General features: G+C 40.9%; 1 protein-coding gene across 1 annotated transcript in view; it reads right to left on the reverse strand.

The window, feature by feature from the left end:
- LOC137895483 (cGMP-dependent protein kinase 1-like) overlaps positions 1-22,861 on the reverse strand; it is a 61,551-nt gene that overhangs the window by 34,933 nt on the left and 3,757 nt on the right. The window contains exons 2-3 of the mRNA XM_068740957.1: positions 20,955-21,121; positions 5,672-5,785 (exon numbers count right to left, since the gene is read on the reverse strand). Of these exons, the coding sequence (XP_068597058.1) occupies positions 5,672-5,785; positions 20,955-21,121 (281 nt within the window). The remainder of the gene's footprint in view (positions 1-5,671; positions 5,786-20,954; positions 21,122-22,861) is intronic.

The following is a 22,861-nucleotide window of genomic DNA, read 5'->3' on the forward strand; positions in this document are numbered from 1 at the left end:
CTGCTCAAGGATAAGGAACAACAGGATGATTTTATTGACGTTGGCGTAACTGTCTGGCTCTCGTGTCTTCATTATGCTGACCTCGTCACGCACAGAGCAGGCTGCCAAACATTTCCCATCTTGGCTTAAATGCATCCGTTCTCTTTCGAGTGGCAACTCTGTCGACAGACAAGATGGCCTCATAGTTCCAAAATAGTCTGTGTTGTGTAGACCGTTGCGTTTTTGCATTTCTCAAGGCCGAGTTGACGGCATCAAAAAATTAAAAAGACTTCCAAGGATTTATCTCCGCCCTCAAACCCATGAATTAAACCGCTCAAGACATCAGACTTGTCCTTGTCAGCCACAGCATCTGTCACATGACCAATATTGACCACCAGCTCATATTTGCATTAATCAATAGTTAAATTCACTTGCTGGAATTTGAGAGATGAAGTGTAAAATGTTTCCACTGTCAAATATGTCAGGCAAGAAATACTGAAACAGCCAAAGTCATTACTTGTAGCCACTTTAACTTGAATGGCAGGTAACAGCTTCCATATTTGAAGCCGTCTCTTGCTTCCATGCAAAGCGTCTACTGCAGTGCGACCTGCCATGTCTTGTGTTTGCATTCCTTTCCGGGGATGAATGCTTAGCAGCTTCGCAACTGATTCACACACATTCAATCACACTTCTATTCGTTAATCCAAGTAAATCCATTGCTACAAACAGACACAGTGTACACCCCTGAGGGATGCAGAAATGCTTCTTGTGATACATGCTGAGTATCTTTAACATTGGCCATGCGTGCGCGCCACTTTAAGACATATTACTGTAACATTGCTGTCCCCAGAAAAAGCCACATCCTCTCCTTCCAGCGCCTGTCACAATGTTTAACTTACTTCCTGGCTCCCTAAGGACTCTAACTGGTAGCCTGTCGCTTTCTGCCAAAACAGGATTCACTCACTGTGGACGGGGGGATTCCTGAGACTGAGCAGACAGTCTACTACACACACACACACACGCACAATTGCTCTCATTGATGGATGGGGAAAAATGACCCAGAGGAAGGAAGGATTTTCATGCAGCCAAGTTATCACTCCATTACAAGGACAATTCACAGAAGACTCCTGAAAATTGCTCATGTTAATATTTTAGCAATTAAGACGTGCGTGTGCGTGTGTGTGTGTGTGTGTGTGTGTGTGAGAGAGAGAGCATTGATGCACAAGCGACACAAGCAGGATGTGCTGTATGTATGTTCTGTCTGTCTCTGCTGTCTATGTGGGTCTGTGGAGGAATTCACACCATGGCATGTCATGGAATAACAATGGTTAAAAGGTCAAGTAAATGGGCCATACACTCATTTAAGTGAGTAAGTGTTAGAGCTCCATGTCCATCAGCTTATGGGCCACGGTTCCATTATCCACTGCACAGCATTCACCATCGTTAAAATGGAGGCTGTAATATAGAAAGACGGACCAGTTCCTGGTTTGGATGGCAGCCAGCCGTAGGAAATGAATATTCTCCAATCCATTAATTATGGGTTTTCATTTTTATCTTGAGTTCACATCATCAGAGAATGGTGGAGAGTAAATACTAAAAACTGGGGATCAGGAACAATGAATTTGAGATGGATATACAATACAAAGAATGTATAGCATGGAAGGCATTAATATGCATCCCATAGATATATTCAGCAGATATCCCATCAATAATACATGATGGATTTCTTTTTGCATCATAGTGCAAATTGTATTCAAGACATCATGATCGTATGATATATGCTCTCGTGTGAGACTGTTTCTGCCACAACCAACATTCAAATGAAGCAAACACATTCTTAGTTTCACTGATTATGTTACTCCTGGCAATGACAGAACTCTCCAAAGTGAACTGGTGCAAAACATGTTCCAACACTCAGCCAATACAAACACTATAATGACAATACTTGTCTGTGTATTACCGTTCTTAGTTTTAATCTTATTTTTTAGTAGTTCCTTTATTTGAATGCTGTATCAATGTTTAATGTGAAGTAAGCCAAGCAGACAGCTGTGGGCCTAATAGACCTTGGAAGAGGCGTGCGCGTGTATCGCTGAGAACTGAATCTGTCTGAAGTATCAAGAAAACATGTGGCATATTATTCAGTATTCAGAAAATACTCACTGAGTTACACTCCCAAGTCAACGCGTCACCGCAAGTTTCAAGTTTGCAACTATATATTTTTAAGAAATATAGTTGCTTTCTTGCATATTGATTTTGATTTTGAAGTTCTTTCCTGCTGTTGTCTTGTGGTGCAACGATCTTTACTATTGTCAGCTCTTGCACAGCTTTATGTTGCATAATGCTGAATTGCATCCCGTTATGCTGTCAAGCCCATGTCTCTACGAAACACGGACATTTTGATGCTATCAAATACTAGTTTTAGCGAGTCACTGTCCCTCTCGGTTGTCTCCCCACAGACATAAAAAAAGAAATAGCAATTGTGTCTCTCTTCACCTGAGGGGGCTTCCTCATCTTGCTGTCACCGCTGGCCTGCATTTATCACTCATCTCTTTTGTCTCTCACGCCCACCCTTTTCATCTACTTCTCACTGGCCAGCCTTTCCCATATTTTTTGTCATGTGAAAATGATATGATACAGATTACTAGGCTTTTATAAACTGTGATTCTGTGATTCTGCAACCCCCCCCCCCCCCCCCCCCGTGCTGCATGTAAAAACCCACCTTATTCGCCAAGACTGGCAGGGCCTAACCGCAGACGTGACCATAACGCTACACTCGCCTCCCTCTATCCCGAAACTAAAAATAACGCATCGCTTGGCAGAGGACGCTGGGGGGAAACACATAGCCTGGGAGGAAGGTCTACTTGAAATGTTCAAGTCAGGGCAAACTTTCTGTCCAAGATTCCTTTCTCTACACAGAGAGGCCTCGCACATAAATGAGCTGAAGGCAGAAAAGAGGGGGCTTATTGGAAAAGTAATATCCTTGCCAGTCCCTAAAGGAATTTGTGATCTTTAAAATGCAAGAATTCATACATTTTCAACCAAATTCTATTATTATTTGGGCATGCTTGCAATTTTGTTTCATCCCTGTGAAACCTCTGCATAAACTTTTGTAACTGGATGAGTGCTCACATATTTTCCCAGTCAAAACACCTTTGTAGGAAAAGAAAATACAAAATGGCACAACACACATAGTGGGAAAATAGTGTTTTCCAACAGCTTAAAAATGTGCCATTATTATTATGTTTTTTTACTGTGCTTCCTGTTTTTGTATTCACATCTTAATTCAACAAGTTAATTCATGCGAATTTGCACATTTAAGATATTTAAAAATATATAACAGCTATTTCTTATAACATGCTGCCAACTCATTTGCTAAATTAGTTGGCAGAATTGTGTCCACATAACGACACAATTCGACAAACATCTTGATAAATTAAATGTGTGATAATCAGTTTTAGTGAACATTGAATCTGCTTTCACTGTCTGTCATCTCAGTTCGTGCCTTTTGTTGTAAGACGATTGCTACGGCATTAATATCTCTGGAAACGTGTGAGCACTAATTTAATGAAAATTTAAATGAAGATTTGAACATGTGAGATTACACAGTTACTGTACTTTATCCCTAAAACTATGGCAGTTTAAACTCATTTTATTCTCACAGAAGCAAATTTAATGTATCAAAATTCAGGATTTAAAAAAATAATAATAATGATGTTCTTGTCTCAAAAATTAATATGCGGTACAATTCTTTTAAAGGAAGAAAGACTGCAAACTCCATCATCACTCCAACTAGACATAATGGCTCTGGTGGCCTTCAGCAATGGATTTGCCTGACTGTGGGCAAAGCTTTGTCCTCAAGCCATCGCACATAATGGCTCTTTATTATTTCTCAATAGTTGACAACAGCAATGATCTTTTTATTATCACAGTTAGAAGTGCCATTATATCATGAGTTACTGTGGCAGATAGGCTGGATGGAGATACACCGAGTTCCTCTGAGTCAACATGAGCAGGTTCATCACCAGGATGTAATTACTGGTACTCAGTCATATGACTCAGGAGACTATGCGGTGTGAATTGAAATTAGACTGAGGCTATATCCGCCGAAAGGGTTCAACACAGAGATCAAGTTTAATTGGTTGATTGGAAGCTGAACCCCAGTGTTTGCGTGCCTTCCATCTGAGGCCATCGCCTTCTGGCTTAGTGGTCGAATTCCTCTGTACATTCTTGAGTATCGTCTCTAAAACTATAGACATCCCCCCTTTAGAAGCGCATGCCAATGGCCAGCTTTGGCTGTAAACGCGCTCCAGCCCATGGAGACAATTACATCATTTGTTCCGTGCACACTTTTTATAAGGAAGCTAAGCACTGGCATACACTTCAAATGATCATGAAAGGAAGAACAGGCTGGTGGGCTGGCAGCAGGGAAAAGTATATACAAAAGAAAAAGACAGACACGCTGTCGCCCGTGGGAAGGGGAATATTTTATCCCATAAGAGTTGGCTCATGTCCCAGTGGACACCTGTTGCCATGGTAACCAGCGCTGGGAGTTCAGTCCGGTTGGTCTGGTCAGCAGCACAGGTTCATGGCACATAAAAGTGGCCAGCAAGGGCCATATAACCTCCCTGCTATTAACAAGAACTGTGTTTCCTCCTTACGCAAAGTCAGGCCTTCACGCCTTTGTCTGCTGGCCCAAAGGACCCTCTGCCCTCCACACAAACATTCATACATTCACCACATATAGACTCTCATCACAAGCAGGGATTTTTTTTTCCCCTGCTTATATATATAAAAGTATTTAACCCTACCCCATGTCACTATGAAATTATCTCACGTAATCAAATATCTTGACTATATGCATGCATATATATATATGCATATACACACATACATACATACATACATACACTCACACAAGTACACATACACGTATACATACATGCATACACCACCCACCCAAATACCTACACTTGTACCTCGCAGACTACCATACACACATACTCTTTGCTATGAATCATAATCAAGTATTCTCAACCATGTCAACTGGAGCAGCCACTCAGATAGTGATCATTTATTTTAATTTGAGCTGCATTAACATGCACAGAAAAACATTCGCCCGGCAGACCTCGTCTCAAGTCCCATTTTATCTATCCATTATTCCATCCAAATACAATCCAGCCATTACCCATTTCCTGCCTCACACAAACACATATTTTCTCATCCTGTCACACTCGTTTATGATACGACCAGGTCTCAAATGTGTGTGGCACGCCATCTGCCCTGTTCTTTCTCTCCTCTCCTCAATCTCCCAGGCTGGCTATTCAAATACGCCAGTTTGACAGACCACCTTCTCGCCCACTGTGTATCCTTCCTAGCTGGGGCTTTTGGCATGAACGAGTGGAGGCAGTAAACCTTGACATTCGGCTCACTGGAGGGTGCACAAAACATTTAACTGGAGTGTTGTGAAAACATGGACTGGTGAAGGGTAGCGCTTCATCATGGCCACTGTGTTCCCGATTCATGCAGTAATCTTGTCATCGTTCTTTCTGCGTCCAAGAAGGACTGATATTCAACTGGTAGAAAGAGCCCTAATCTTCTCCGGAGGAATATGTCAGTGGGCGCTTGTGTGCGTGGACGTTCAACAGACTCATGCACGCACGGTGGATGCGTCCAGGTGTCTGTGAAGACTCACTCTTAACTGTTGCCGTCCTGGTGCAGTTGTAGAGAATGGCCAGCTCTCCGAACACCTTCCCTGGCCCCATGGTGCAAAGCTTCATGCTTTCCTTCGTTACCTCCACCTTCCCATCTGAAACACGCACAGAAATACAGAGAGGCCATTAGCTATAATGCTATTCAAATCACCGCATTTCATTTGATGCATCGTGTTCTGAGTGTGCAAGGCTCCTCTTCTGCATTTAGTATATGCAGCAAACAAGGGTTCAGTGATGAAATGGAGTGGATGGATGAGTGTCTGAGGGCTTTGCTTCATTTTGGGGGGGCACCCAGATGGAGAGCTCATAACTAATTGGGTTGGGAAAAAAGGAGATTATTTTTCAATGTGGCATTTTCAAGGGCTAGTTGCCTCTTATTGGGAGGGGGGGGGGCAATGTGTGGCTCTGTCAAATGGAGAATCAGCAAAATTATGTATAAAAAAAAAATGCTAAAGTCTCACAGACACTACATTATATGCCTTAAATCGAAGACTGTTAATTCAATATAACGTAGAGTACCAGTTAAAAATCTTTGCTGTTAAGAGCTTTCCTCAAAGGAAGTATTTTTTTTTTTACAAATGAAGAGCTGTAATTTAGGAATGTCTAACTGCTTCTGACATCATGAATGTGGTGCACTTCAATAGCAGTGGGTTTGCTAAACTAAATGCTAAAACTGGAACTGGGATTGCACTGAAAGGCAACGCATCGCCACCGAGGCTGAGAGTCCACTCTTCTGCATATCCAAGTACAACCACTACAAATGTGGATATATTTCCTAATATTTTAGAATTTGGCTAAAATATGATTATGTGCATCAAAATAATTTGCACCACATGTCAATCATTACTTAACTTCCACTAGAAGTGCTCATTCATCCCTTAAAATGTATTTTAATAGTATTCTTCTTCTTAATATTAGTAAATTGCTGTTTTAGGGACTTTTCTATGTATTTTCATCTCTGTCTGCATCACGGATTTACACAGATCTGCAGGTGGGTGGGTGCGTTTCATGTGTACTAAGTCTGAATCCAGTCAAGATCCAGCACCGTGGCATATTGTGTGGGTTTGTTCATCTCTACTGCAGAACATTACTGCTGTGAAACAATCACACACTATTCTTTCTCATTTTTCTTTGCTGACTTAACTGTTGATCTCCTCTCAAATCAAGCAGGCCAACTTTCCACTAAGTCCGTCTCATTGAAAGTGGAAAATGATTTTGCCTTTTGCGTACTCATGAGGTTCTTCCTTGAACTGTGGATCTTTCTCACAGCAGATCATGACAATTACAGAAGTATGTTTCTGTAATCCTGCTGACAAACAGACCAGACTGAAAATATAACCTTCATGGTGGAGGCAATTATGCTGCTGCTGAGACGCACAGACCGTTTCGCAATACTTTTGACACAGGTGATCTTCCAGAGGCGCACAGGAATATAAATTCCTCTCCAATCCACTTAATACCATTGCCCTATTTGTCATTGTTCTGTTTGTTTATACTGAAAATGTATAATGTTTCAAGTTTGTGTAACACATGTAATGGTTTGTTTACACCGTCACCAAGGTGGATTTGTTTTCTGTTTCATGGTTTCCTATATCGTATAGGTTCCTATACGATGTGCCACCACAGTCTGAACAAATGTGAACAATCGCTTAAAAAGAAACCCTTTCAAAGTAAGGAAAGTGTGTGTAAGGTGTAATGTTGCAAATGCATTTTCATGAAAAAAGAATAAATAATAAATAGAAAGAAAGAAAGAAACCCGAGTTAACTAAAACCTTTTGCTTGTTGTCCCCAATGCCTGACAAATATATATTAGTTCCAATTTTACACTTAGCAGATCAATCTCAAGGGACCAAAATGATGTGCAGCTTTGCATTTTGGTGAAGCTTGTTCATGTTCTAAATGAATAAACAGTGAACAAACAAATGAACCGTGGTGGGTGCAGGAGACGCGCTGTCTGAGAAATAAGAGAGGCAGAGAAAAGAAATTCTCACATGCCATGATCTAAAAACAGAAACGTGGACAATGAAAACAGCTTACTTTGGAAAAGCTGTGGGAGTGCGTGCGTGAGAAGCTCAGTAATAAATGTGCTGCTGTGGACCGTGGGCAGCAGCAAAAGGCATGTTAGCAACCCGGATGAGGCGACACAGTTCTGATGAGCAGTACCAGGAGCCAAGCTGCCGGCCCATTCTGAACACGCAGATTGTGAACCGCTGCAGCTTCGTCAAAACAAGCAAGTAAATCGGTATTTTTCACCATTAACACTTGAAGGGGCCCTTTGCCCTTGTGACTGGAGGGGGAGCTGCTGCTGCTGCTGCTGCCACTATGTTTAGATAAACCTCATCAAGCATGCATGCTTTCCTGGAAACACTGCATTCCATAACTTTGACTCAAAGAGAGCAGAAACCCAAAGAAAACAGTGTAGCTTAGGCTACTGATGAAATATGGATGAGGTGATGGGGGCATGCAAGTCATCCACAGAGTATAGAGCGGGGCCACGAAGCCCTTTGACAGAGTACTGACAAAATACTCAACAGTCTTCAGGCCAGAGGCCTCATTTTATTTAAACACTTTACTTTTAGCCATGATGCACAATATATTATCCATTAGCACAAAGCATGACTCCACATGCAGACAATGCATTAAAATCTGAAGTGTGTCATTATCTTACTGAGTATTTTTCTAGTTTAATTGCCTTTTTTGTCTACGACCTTCCAATGACACTCTCTTTTTGTTACACTCAATAAAAAACAGCTGGAGATTTAAAAAAAAAAACAATTACAAAGTTGTACTTAGATTGATTATCAGGAACCTGACAAAAGTCAGCAACGTTACTTTTGAAGCCTCAACAAATTAATATAAAAGGTAAAGGTAAAAGGTTTCATGATCTGAGTACGCTGAAATAACCTTTGTGGTCTTTGTGTGGCTTCCCACATGTCTATAAATATGGATTTTGATGTAGGATTTAAGCCTTGAGAAGATCTGTTGAGCATCAATTGAAGACCATAAACTTGCAAGAAGAATCAGCTGCCAATAGTTTCTCTGGAATCTGAAGCCGATGCTTTCACAACGACTTTATAAAGTCAGTAAGCAAAAGACAGCTGTGTGTGTTTTTCCTGCGTTGAGTGGACTCTGGAGGAGGAAATCCTCTTTTGCAGAGCAAAACATCCCTCTCTAGTGAGAAACAGACGCAATATGTGTCTATATCTCTATTGTAGAGGGCACAGAACTTTACCAGTGCTGCTTTAATAACTGCACTGCCACATAGAGCTCTAGGGACAAAATCAAGCACACTTCAGGTAGCAAAACGTATTAATATACTGTGGGTAGCCAAGTAAATATTTCCTTGACAAAACTGAGTACATTTATGAACAACAACGAGGCTGCGAAAGGATTTCTTGGGGAATCATGTAATCCAGTTATGTAATTACTGGAACTCCACAGACGGTCCTTTTACAAGAAAGTTGCTCTTCATAAGTTGACATGAATCCAGCCACACTCGCCAACACATGGTCTAGCAGCTCATCCCTCGGTTGTGTCTATTAATGAGAGCAGGCCTCTTTTCCACAAGAGCTAAAAATTCATTTGAAATCCACTCTCATAATGTAAGTGATAATAAAATCAAATTCAAATAACAACAAAACAAGGAAACAGATGCGAACTCGTCGCACTGTTGATTTGATTTCAAAGTAATGTATGTTTATGTTTCACGAAGCAAATTTAACAACTGCTGTCTTTTCGAAAAAGGAAGTAAAAAAAAAACGGAAAAATTCAAAATGCATAAAATACTGCCGGTGTAACGCAAAGTGAGTTTTCATTGTAATTATTTCACAGCATGTCGGCTTCACCTGAGGTGCCGTTGCAATGCTAATGGGTGATCATTTGAATGCATGCAGTAATGTGCTTCACGTAGCAACGCATCACAACAGAACTTGGCACAGACTTCCCTCAGGCCCAACATCAGTTCCTGGCTGCGTTAGAAATCAAACGCACTCCCGTCTTTTTGACTTGACTTATCTCACCCTGGTGCTAAAGACTTCATAGGTAAGAAAAAGAACACCTAACGTTCCTCTACGATACTCTGATTCAGATAAATAATGAAATATCCATCCAATGAATGCTAACCCTTCTGAATGTCCTGTGTTTTTTTTTTCCATTCCCTCCCATTATGAGGAATTATGAGCAATTGATTGTGATTGTGCTGTTAAATTATGTACTCTGATCACAATTCCTGCTAAAATAAGATTCTTACAGTCAAGTTCTGCCTTTGGTTTTTCCAGTATAACAAGCTGAGGACGTGGCAAAATGGAGCAATGCAAGTTTAATGAGAGAGAAAGGTGGTTTCCCCTCATGGCTTCCCCATCACCTTGGTGCTGTCATATTAAATGTGATTCTCTCTGTGCCGCCTTTTCTTTCAGGATGCTGTTACGCACACCCTCCACCTTCCATCACTGCACTGATTTCACAAATACACCTTCTTAACGGCATCGTTTTATCTGCGTCTTCAGACAAACACGGTCTCAGCAGCATCATCAGCCACCACCACCACCGTCAGTGTCTAGACTCCAAGGAGGAATATCCTGTATATCTTTCTGCTGCGCAGGGCAGATGACCTTCACTCGAAGTCTCCCTGAAACGTCTAAGCCCCAAAGGATTTGTGTACCCCAATTATCATGCATCATGCTGCAAAAACAATTGTCGCTCCCTTCTATCGGTATCTGCAGACAGTACAACCAAACCTCTGACGGCCTTGTAACGTCTCACCACTTGGCATTGAGCGATTTTGAGTCACCACTAGAACCACAAAGCGCTTGTGAACAGGTGCCGTTCGTTCCAACTGAATGATGACAAACAGTTTTTTCCAGTCTCCGTATGTTATCTCTTTAGATTTTAAATTATGTTTGTTGAGCTATTTAAACAAAAAAGCACTGAATTTAACTTTGTGTTTCGACAAGCATGTGACATAAGATTCTCTGGCCATCGGTAAATCATTCTGGCACATCCAGACGTCTCTGTCTGTCTGGACACATATTTTCATCTACATCACAACGGCGATCATGCTTTGCATTGCAGCGAGGAAAGAGTCACCTGGAGTGGCGAATCCACCCTCAGCATGACTGCATCCAGGGCTGCTAGCAGGGCCATTTGATAGCAATGAAATGAAGACTATTAGTTTTATTGAGAACGACTATTCAGCATCCATAATAGATCATTCTGACTGACATGACCTGATAATGTTATAAAACAGCAGAGAATTGCAAGAAAGCAAATGATACATGTCCAAAAGCATTTGCAATTTGCTAAGAGGAAGGAGAAATTGCTACTATGATGTGCGCAAATGACTAAATGTTGTGATGGTTGAACTAATAGTTATGAGAATTTCCAATCTGATCTGAGAAAAGTATACCAAAGCGACTGAGAAAAACTGTAAGTGAAGGCGCTGCTCCGCAGGTTGGATCCGAGTGCATGACAAACAGCCTTCTTTAACACCTGTGTTCGAGGAGCAGAAAAAAAGGGAAGGTAAGTAGCGGAGGAGGCAGGAGAACTGCGACGCTACAGGTGAGGCCTGCGGAACATCACGTCCGATGTGCAACAAGAGCACTTCACATCCTTCTCAGCTGAACTGAGGCACTCACCAACAGGATGCCCTGCCACCAGCGGAGAAGCCACACTATTTTTGTACAACGGCTATGTGACACCAAAGGGAATAAACGGCATGTTGGTCCTCTAAAGAGGACAGCTGGTTTCATCCTATTTACATCATTTTACCTTGGAGACATGCATTCAGTGGCAACATACTGTCGCCTTCCAGCCTCAAACTGAAGGTTACTCTCACACAGCGGAAGTAAAAGGAGGCACAGCATGTTAAAATCCCTCGCCTGGGGCCCCTCTCCTAGCTGTATTTCCAATAAGACATTATAATTGGCATCGTTTCATCCGTGCTGTTGTCCATGGTCCTCAAACTCAGGTTGCAGCTCCTGCCTTGACAAGCTGATGGATAGCCTAAGCAGGGGGGGGGCACTGAAAATGATCGTCTTGTATTCACGGCCCAAATCACAGGATTGTAATTAGCCGGTAGCATCCGTGCCATGTACACATAGTATATCTTTTATTTCATGCATGCAAACCAGATTTAATTAGGCAGCTTGAAATTCAAAGTACAGAATAATATGGCTTCTGAAGAACAACAGCCTTTCTTGCTTCCACGGCCTGCCCTCGTTTGTGTGTTCTGTCATTATCACCACAGGCAGGAAAGGGCATTAACAGGCGAATTAAGATTCTGAGTCCTTTAAAAGTCCAAATAAACAAAGACCACAGTCACACGAGTGGCTCCGTGAGTCACGTTGTGCACCCTGTGAGCTAATATGGTACTCTCTTAGTCACTACATAGTGAACATTACCGGTATTTTAATTTCACTGTTTTCTAAACTCAAAGCAAAGCTGAAGCTGACAGGCGAGTCAGTGTTTCATTTTTACTTTTATTGATATTTGGACATAAATTGAAGTCTTGAACTATCCACATTTTTCAGAGAATTATGTTTTGATATGATAATCAATAGAAGTTCATGCTTTGGGGGGATACATGTGATTCGCTTTACTGGAATTCAATCCATCCCAACCTCTGTGGTGCATCAATCAACAGGCTGGCATTGTGACGTTCTCTGCAGCCAATGAAAACGCTTTTTTTCAATTTTCCTTACACGCTGATTACGAGATTACACACTGCGAGATGAGAATCATAATATCCGTCATCATTCCAACATGACAGTGAATGTTTTGTGAGATAGACAGACAGACAGACAGACAGACAGAAAGATAGATAGATAGATAGATAGATAGATAGATAGATAGATAGAAAGATAGATACAGACAGACAGACAGACAGACAGACAGACAGACAGACAGACAGACAGATAGATAGATAGATAGATAGATAGATAGATAGATAGATAGATAGATAGATAGATAGACAGATAGACAGATAGACAGACAGATAGATAGATAGATAGAAAGATAGATACAGACAGACAGACAGACAGACAGATAGATAGATAGATAGACAGATAGATAGATAGATAGATAGATAGATAGATAGATAGATAGATAGATAGACAGATAGACAGATAGATAGATAGATAGATAGATAGATAGATAGATAGATAGACAGATAGATAGATAGATAGATAGATAGATAGATAGATAGATAGATAGATAGATAGATAGACAGATAGATAGATAGATAGATAGATAGATAGATAGATAGATAGATAGATAGATAGATAGACAGATAGATAGATAGATAGATAGATAGATAGATAGATAGATAGACAGATAGACAGATAGATAGATAGATAGATAGATAGATAGATAGATAGACAGATAGATAGATAGATAGATAGATAGACAGATAGATAGATAGATAGATAGATAGATAGATAGATAGATAGATAGATAGATAGATAGAGCTCTATCTATCTACACCTGTGGCGACACTAATGATTATATCACCACTGGAACAGCTGTTCTTGGTTGTGTTCTCTCAACGTATGCTGTCCCAGCTTGAATTTTGCACGCAGCCATTACAGGCTCTCTTCTGATGTTTATGGCGTGTCTTCTGTCTGCAGAGGTTTTGTTCTGCAGGGATCATCAGGACCCCTACACACATGTATAAACACACCGACACACACACTGTCCCTACTGCTAGCATTCGCATTAATCTACGCTAAGTTCAAGAGTAGACTAAAGACTTTCCTTTTCAACAAAGCTTATAGTTAGTAGTTAATCAATGCAATAATCAATATGCTGTCATAGGCCAGCACTGGTGGCATAACCTCCTACGACACACTGAGCTCCTCCCTCTCCATCTGGTCATTCATGCTATAAATATATAACATGCAGTCTTGTGCTCTCTCCCTCTGTTTGTCCCTCTTTCTGTCTCTCAGTCTGCAGGTCCATCTGTCCATGGTGCTGCAGAAGCTGGACCTGTGGCTGTCAACCCTGATGTCCCTATCGATAGCATTAGCATTTATAGCTTTATAGAGCAGCTCTTTAGTCAGTATCTATGTTTTTGACTCGCCTACTACATCTCTCTGTCTCTCTCTCTAAATAAACTATTTACTATAAACTATTCTAGACTGAGCAGTAGCTGCTGGATACAAATAGCAATACATTTCTTTAAAATATATTTACTAAATATTTGAATATTGTTTTTATACATATTTCTATTATTCTGTTATTCATTTTATTGCTCATTATTTGCCAAGAGCATCATCTTGGGGGAATGTTGGCTCCTTGTAAATGTAATGGTCTGGTGTGAACTTGCTCCATATGGAAAGTATTATGAGATCATTTTTGTGCAATTTAATGCAATATCATTAAAATAAACATGATTTTTTGTCAGTGTTTGCCTTTAATTTTTCTCCCCCCGGTCCTCTTGTGTTACGCCCTTACCAACGCACACGCCGTTTCATCGACTTTCCACATGAGGAACTCTCCACAAGCAGAGTTGGCCACAAAGGGGATAAAGACTCAGGGATCATTCACAAATTAGTCATTAATTATTGCTCAGAGACGCTTTCATCAGCCTCTGCGGGGTGAAAATGGTAATCAATTCATATTCTTGAGTTCGGGGGGGGGGGGGGGGAACAAAGACCATCTTTACACTAATCAAAAGTGAAAAAGATAGAAAAAGGGATGACGATGAAAGAAAAGCAGAGGACTTTATGAGAAAGGAGCAAACAGACAAGTAGGTGGTGAAGAGCAACAAAGAGATATAAGACAGTCAGGGAAAATAATAAGTGAAAGCAAGTGGAAGAAAGACGATAACAGCTGGACAGATTGGGGTCAAAGTTGGTCAAATGTGAGGAGGAGTCATAGAGGGAAAAATGTATTTGAGCATTTTGAATTGATAACTTGTGTGTGTGCATGTGTGTGTGTGACAGCGGGAGTGTGAAAAAGAGGGAAAGTGACAAAGGGAAAAACTCAGGGGCAGAGACAGTAAATGAGAAGAGACACGAGCCAGAGAAGGACTATTTTCATTTGCTGTTCAGATGGTGCTCCGCTCTGCACAGCTTAATTCCCTGTTTATTTCTTTCTTCTTTAATCAAAATTCCTCAAGAATTTTGTGCACTCACTGCTGCGACCTCATTTTTGAATTCTAAATCAAATTGAAAGAAACTAGGAAGGAAAACATTTTCCACAGGTTCGTCCTCAATAATCGATTTCACATGTCTGCTGCAAGAACAATGCCATCATTCAATCGCAAACACACATACGTGCGTGTGTAGGTGTGAGTTAATCAATCTATTAATACGGCATATATCTCTGTGACTTTTGAAAAGGCATGAAAAATGATATTATACAAATGTTATTCAATAAAATGCAGTTCCTCTGCCGATGCTTGGATTATTTTTTTTTAAGAGGAGGGGGATTTTAGGATTACTACATTTAAGTGAATAGATGCAGAGCTAATACTTGATCATGTTACAGTAGAGCATGTTTAAATGTCATTTCAATACAGACATGTCATCTTTTTCCTAGATTACACCTCTACCAGGAGCCTGATTGCAGTTATCATGAAAGTCAATAGCCTTGAGCAGGGTCAGCGAACCTGCATTAATAATGGAATATCATGCCATGTCACACACGCACGCAGTGTCAATCACAATATTGAATTTTGGTCCCAAGTAGCTTAAACTGAGTTCCCTGAGATTTGTTCTGAGAAGCTGAGGTGAGTCTGAGCCTCATTGGACGACACTTCATTATTAATTAACTGTACAGGGCTGACAGAATGCAATAATTGTTTCAAATGCTCGCTACATGCTATATTCTCTGGGGCCAATGAAACAAAAAATATGTCAGCCTCAACATTTTACTTTGCTAAGCTGCACTAGTTAAGTTGCCAGGCAACAGTGGATTTGCGCGTTCACGTTTCTGCAACCCAGTGCATTCTCTCGCTTCTTTTTATCTTATTAATATGTGAATATATCATTGTAATTAACATGTAATTAACAAACAGCAGTGGACGTGTAGAAGTAATAAAAGCAGTTGCAGTGTTTCTAATTTGATTTATGCACTACATACTGCAAGTAAAACTCTGACACCACTCAGGCGCTTGTGTCGATTTCATCACTATGCTATACTCACCATGAGAAGCCATTTAACCCTTACGCTGCCCTCATGGGCCAGTGAGAACAGCGGGGCTCCAGCCTTCGGCGCAGTGAGAGGTTGACTCCTTTTAACTGCAGCTACCATCAGAACGAAAGACAGAATCATTCATTTTGTCTGCCGCCACAAACCTTGGTCTTTTGGGCAAGTTCCAGTGTAAGTGAAGAACGATCTCTGAATTATGTAAAACACAAGTAAGATAAAAGTCATGCCTGGAGGTCAGTTTCCACATCAGGTTTTAATAAGCCAGAGTACAAAGTGACAGAGAAATGCTGCAAGTAAAAACTAAAGGTGTTCATGACAGGATAAAATCTGCCCTGAAATGAGATGCAAACAGATACTTGTGCTTCTCATTTCCCAATGTTGTTTACATTTGATTAGAAATGCATGCAAGCAAATTTATGTGTGATGTTTCCACTTGCAATCATTCGCCAAACATCTTGAGTGTTATATGATAAGGAGTCAAAAAATAAATAAATCCAATATTGAGCATCCAGTCACAGTCGGTGAACATACTGGAGCGCTTCATTGTTATGCAGAGGTATGACAGTAAACGCAGGAGGAAAAGGAAAATATCTTGCCGTGCAATTCAGCATGAGCCTCAAAACGGCGCCTTGCTCCTTTCTGTCATTAAAAGATTCCATTTTAGCCTCACTCCAAACTTCAAGTATTCTCAGAGAAATCGCTCCGACTGTTTGCCTTCCCCAACAGCAGGTCAAGTAAAATGATTGAAACTCTAACCAATTTCTGTTGCAAAACTGTCAGAACCTGGATGGATTTTCAAATCCGCTGAACACCTCCACATGAATAAAAACGTTTGCAGACCATCAGGGTTAGCATTGAGCAGCCTGTCAGAGAAGAAGCTGTGAGCGCATGGGGTTTAGAGCTGACTCCTATTTTAAGTCTTTCTTTTCAGTTTTACCTGTAAACGCAGTCACACAGCTAGTTCTCCCTAAAAGTCACAAAAAAAAAAACCCACACAGTTTAGAATTAATATCCCGTACACCTGCATCCTCCTGGTTTCTCACACAGAATCAAAGATACAAGACCAAATAGGGCTATTAAGTAAATATGTACGGAAAATGTGAATGCAATGTTGGTAAAAAAAGAAAATTAAAAGCAAAAGAAAAGCAAGTCCAATTTTTTTGCAAGGATATCTGTGTGTACCGGTAATCCAATTCTGTCATCAGTGTGATATAATCAATTCTTCTATCAATGTAAGCAATGAAAATATCATTCAGTTTTGGACCTTTTTTTGCACATTGAGTTAAATTTCTTTCAGTGGAAAAATGTGATGGAAATTTCTACCAATTTTCTTACATTTTGTAGATAAATGATCAATGTGTCAATTAAGGGGAAAAAATTTGAGTATTAATCAATGATGAAAACAGTCATTACTTGCAGCCGACCTTCAGATTCTGCAGGTCAGCCGCAGCGCAATCTTAGATGAGACTTTGATCAGAACTTTTACAGTTTCTCAACTTATGGGCAAAATAATGAACTTTTGTGTCACAAAATGAGACTAAATCCGTCATGTGCCCTTCATGTCCTTCGTGGATTTTAGTATTCTGTGTATGAATGCCACAAATAATTTAATCACTATTATCTAAGCCCATGATTAGGCCTCCATATTTAGGGCTTACTTATGACACTGTCAACACTCCTTGTGCAGCATGTTCCTGAAGAAAAGGTGCAACAAGAATTACCTATTTGTTTTCGCATACACAGTTTCATTAGATTATGTTGGATGATAGCGATGAAGGAAATTGTGAGGGTTTCACTGTCGAGTAAGTACTTGAAAGTAATTGGATGTGATTATACTTGTTATTATCACCATTAGCCACCTGTACGATATGACACAGCCAATAAAAAAATCTCCCTCATCTCCATGGAAACATGAGCTTTTGTCTCATTTGCAATCAGTATATTGATGAGGGCCAGTGCTGTTTACAGCCCAGTGGATGCAACCAAAATATAATGAACATTCATTACAAGAGCCAGAGCTGAGCAGGCAGGCCCATCATGGCAGCAATCCGGTGCCAGGATGCGTTCTGTTTTGTCTGATCTTTAATCATCAGGTACATCTGCAGGAAAAGCTAACTACTCTGAGGTTGTCTAAACTCTGATGCTGCGATATCCTCTGATATGTCTAGTCTCTTGCTGGCAAAATATTTAGAATACGCTACTAATATTTGAAAAATAATGTTTGGCAATTTGAAATGAGAGTGAATGATGACTCTACTGGCTGAGCAGTGATCGCTTCATTTGCTATGGAAATGATACATAGTGTCATTTTGGCTCGGTTTGACACTGACAGACGTCCCGTCACTGCATTAAAAAGTCGTGGATTGTGCTGGGCTTTCACAGACCTTCATAGAATAGTGTCTCTCCTTGGGCTAACGCTCTTGATTTTTATGCAAAACGAGTCAAAGACTGGGATATTTAAATTGATAACTGCAGGCAAGCGGCGCGCTTGGACAGAGACAGAGAAAGGAAGACAAACAAACTGGAGGGGGAAAGCATTTGAGGCAAGAACTTACAATAACTAGACCTCCACCGAGCAACTCATTCCCCTCATAATTAGTCAATTTGTTTCATTAATTTACGTGGCTCATCACCAAAAGGTTATAAATTGTTGTTGCTGTAAAGGGGCACAGATTGTGAACTACCTCCGTCACAGCGGAATTTAATGCAGTATACAGCCTCACAGGTAAAGTTGGCTAGAGATCCCCCCCATCCTACATGACTGTGTCAAATTCCATAAACATCGGTCAATAATCAACCGAGATATTGAGGAAAAATATTTGAAACTCCATTGACGGCAATGCTACTGAAAATTTCAAACTGATCCATAATCCAGGGTCTCTTCCGGATATTTCACCAATAAAAAATTATAGCTCGGTTCCTGGTAACATTCCCAACATTTCCTGAAAATTGCATCAAGATCCATGCAGAACTTTTTGAGTTATCTTGCTAACTTGCTGATGTGATAGTCAAAATTAGAAGACTATAAACCCATCATTTAGTATAGATTTTCACCAATATGTAGTACATTTGACCAAGTTTGTTCCCTTTAACATCATTACATCACGACTCTCTCGAGTTTGGATCCAATCAGGTTTCATGTTTTCCACATTTTCCGAAGAATTGTTCTACATTGTTACCCCCCCCCCCCCCCCCCCCCACCATCCCACTGATGCCTTATTTACAGCTGCTTCTTCTGTCACTAAAGGTAACCACAAAGAACTTAAAAAATAATTCATCTCACAGATAGGAACCATCTTTTTCCTCCCTTTCCTTTGAGCATAAGAGGAGCCTATTCATCATGTCGGTGTGGCACTTGCTCAGTTGTGGCCTCGCATGGCGATTTCTCTCAGCCTTTTCCTAAGGGAGAGATCTTTTCGCTACCTGTGGAGTTGGTGTTGGGCTCAGGATCTAAAACTTCACGGCCTGGATTCCCATGAAAGCTGCCTCTTTTTCTTCCAGGACTCTCAAACAAAACCCAGCGGCGCAATTATCCAAACTGCGGTTTCTAATTTCTTCCCTTGGTTATAAGTAGATTAAGGATGCAATCCCTGATTTTGTTAAATGATTTACATGTATGTTTGTTTCCTCTCTGCAGTCTCCAGATAAGGGCAACAGGTGAGCCACCTTCCAGCAGAGGCATGGACACTGGACGATGCACACATCCCTCGAATGTAAAAGCTCTGCAACCCTAATGAATTTACCAGGGCAGGAATGCGCAGAGGTATATTTAATGGAACTTGCAGAGAGATGGTTCCTGTGACTATTACTTTATTGCATTACAGTAATTAGCATTTTATTGCTGCTCTGCGTGAACGCCTCCTCCTCACCTTCCCGCCGCGAGGGTGCTGGGATAGATGCAGGTATAGTGTTCGCCATCACAGTTTAGCACGTGTGTGTGGGTGTGCTAACATAATCACAACAGAAAGCTGATGGTAAACTGACCAATAGGACTGAGTCGTCTCCCTAATAACGATCAACTTTAAGGTTGACAGAGTTTAAACGCACCGCTAAAGGCTCAGACTCAATGACACGCCAAAGACAAAAGCGAGACAGGGAGCAGCCTGAGCGTTCCTACTAGCATCTGAAAGGCACCACGTCCGTCTCCGCAGTCCTTCCAGACGCCACACACACACACACACACACACACACACACTGCTTGAAGAGAACTGTGCACAGGGAATAGCTTTAGGAACTGCGTTTGTGGTTGTTTTCTTGCTAGAGAACGCGAGGAAGTGTTTTACCAAGTCAATAACATGAGTAGGCGGCCACAACAGAAGCAACGGTCGATATCAGCAGTCTTCCTCGTAAAATATTAACCTTTAAATGCCACAGCCTATATACCAAATAACAAGATTCAGCATCTCTTGGTCTCTCAGTGTTCTGCCATGTTGCTGCTTTTTTTGTTTTTAAAGGAAAGCGTTTCTACCTTGAAATGTTTTGTCCTTCCGCACTTCCAGACCAGTCAAGGTGGGTTAAAAAGATTTTAGAGTGGAAGAGAACAAACGTGTCATTTCTATGTTCTCTGTTCACCTCTACATTATAGCGCATGGGCATTGAACAAGGGCATTTTCTCTGAGCTCAAAGCTGCTGTCAGGCATATCACGGAGCGAACGTTTGGGTGGCTCCCTATCGTCAATGCTCATTTAAAATAAAGCACAAAATGACAAACCACATTCTGCAACAATGCTTTTAAAGCTTAATGAAAGACTAACGACTCTGCGGGCGCACGGTCTAACACAAAGCGCCAATCAATGGGGCATCATGGGGCTTCGCACAGGTAATTGTTCTTCAGCGTCTTTCATGACCTTCAGCTGTCACAACTGAACACTACTTTTTATTTATGATATATTTATACATAATGGGCAGCATGCCTCGCAGCAAGAAGGTCCTGGCTTCAGATTCACCAGAGGACCTGGGTCATATCTGTGCGCCGTCCGTGGGTTCTTTCTGGACTCTTAGGATTCCTCCGACCATTAAAACCTTGCAGTAGAGGTGAACTCCATGGCCCTGCCTCCTGATAATCAATAAAGTTGTGCTTCTGCATGTACTATTTGAAAATGTGTGTGTTTTTACCTTCCATGACGTAGACCAGCGAGCCCACATCGCCCTCCTTAATGATGCAGCTGTCTTTGCCATACTCCACAGGATACATGCAGTCCACAATCTCTTGGATCTGCGACAGCTCCAGGTTTTTCATGAAGTCATTGTCCAAGATGGCCTCCTTGATTAGATCCTTAGACCTGCACACAAGGGGAGGTAAAAATGAGTTCATACCTGCACAAAAGCAAATATCTCATTCTCGTCTTTCTTCACAATCGGAAAAACTTGATGAGGATGAACAGCAGAGGAAAGTTGGTCGACGTATCAAACAAATAAAAACCCTTGAAGATCAAAACGTTCGACTGGAATCCTTTGAATGGCGTTGACAAGATCATCAAGCAGGAAGGATGGCAATCTCCAAGGAAAACTGCATAACAGCGCTTTAAAAAACATTTCCTTATTCTAGCAGCGTCAAGGTGAAGGCTTTTTATCATCTCCATATTTTGCAACAGGTCAATAAATCAGAAACTCCTCGCCTAATGGAAGCAGATTGTTTCCATTCATGAGTGGGGCTTCTGAAAGTCAAAGCAACCTTCAGACGACAGGGTCACCGGGGAATTCCACAAATAAGTACGTTTTGCAACCACTATGCAAAGAAGGGGGGGTAGATGTGATTAACTATAAAGCTCATGCTGTTGCCAAGGTGAAATGTGCTGTACACGTGAAGGAGCACTTTGTCAGGCTGTCTGAAAAGGCAAAACAAGGTAAAATTGAATCAGAGACATTTTGAATGTCAAGTTATCCTTCTTAGAGCAACGTTAGAGGGCATTCATGAATCATCAACAGGCATTAATTGAAGAAACGTGTCCACATGTCGACAGCAACAGGCGAAGGAGGGTCAAAGACGGCGTGAGAGTTGATCCTGTCACAGCGAGCGTCTGATCAATCCTCCCGGTCATGGAGTGTCACGAAAAGGGCGAGTAAGCGGACCGGATTTTAAACATTGAGTCAAGATCATTCAATTACCGAAGCCTGTCGTCGCCACAGTCTGGTTGGCCGGGCTGAGTCCTGTGAGGCTGATTTTGACAAAATGTCAGCTGAAAGAATGAAGTTAATAGTGTGTATCAAGGTTAATCCAACAAGGAGTCCCATCCTATTGAGTAGGGAAGCTTTTTCATTCTTCACTTTATATAAAAAAAAATACGAAGCACACGTCCTTAAAGTATGTAGTGTATGAAGTGCCACTTGTGTTTTTTTGTGTTTGGTGCCCTTTTCAGAAAGTGATCTTCTGAGTTTATTGTTCTGATGGTCAAAAAGGGCCCGGCCATTTCTAAACTCATAAAATAAAGCAGCTTACTGACATTTCAACCCCTAAATCCTCACCGAAGAGATTTAAATACAGCATTTTAAACGATAAAAGGTTTGCTCACACCACTTAGATTTATTTGTGTGTCTTTTTGAATCTAAAAAAAGACACTTTTGAGACAAGCACAAGAGTTTTATCCAGCTTATCTCATATGGCCACTCCCTTGAAAAACTATCCACTGCTATAAAAAATAAAAAGACAAAGATTGGTGTGAAAATAACACACAATGCCGGCGAATCAGGACTGACACATCTTCCTGCTGCACCTCAGACACAAACTCGGATCATCCAGCACTGCCCGGAGGAGGAGGAGGATTACAGCTGTAATCAATGCAGGTGGGATGACGCACTAATTACTGAACGTTTAACATGTTAACTTCAGTCGTGTGGCCTAAGAAATATATTGTGTTGTTCCATTTGTCGCTGTGTTGATTCTATTCTTTCCCTTTATTTATTTATTTTTTAAATAAAGTTAAGTTAATCATTAAAGGTTATTGTGGAACAAAATAAGAAAACAGAACACAGAGTTATTTTTCATTTTATGCAACCTAACCAAGCAAATGTGTTATTATTAT

Source organism: Brachionichthys hirsutus, chromosome 7 (genome assembly GCF_040956055.1).
Source record: "Brachionichthys hirsutus isolate HB-005 chromosome 7, CSIRO-AGI_Bhir_v1, whole genome shotgun sequence".
In the NCBI taxonomy this organism is placed as follows: domain Eukaryota; kingdom Metazoa; phylum Chordata; class Actinopteri; order Lophiiformes; family Brachionichthyidae; genus Brachionichthys; species Brachionichthys hirsutus.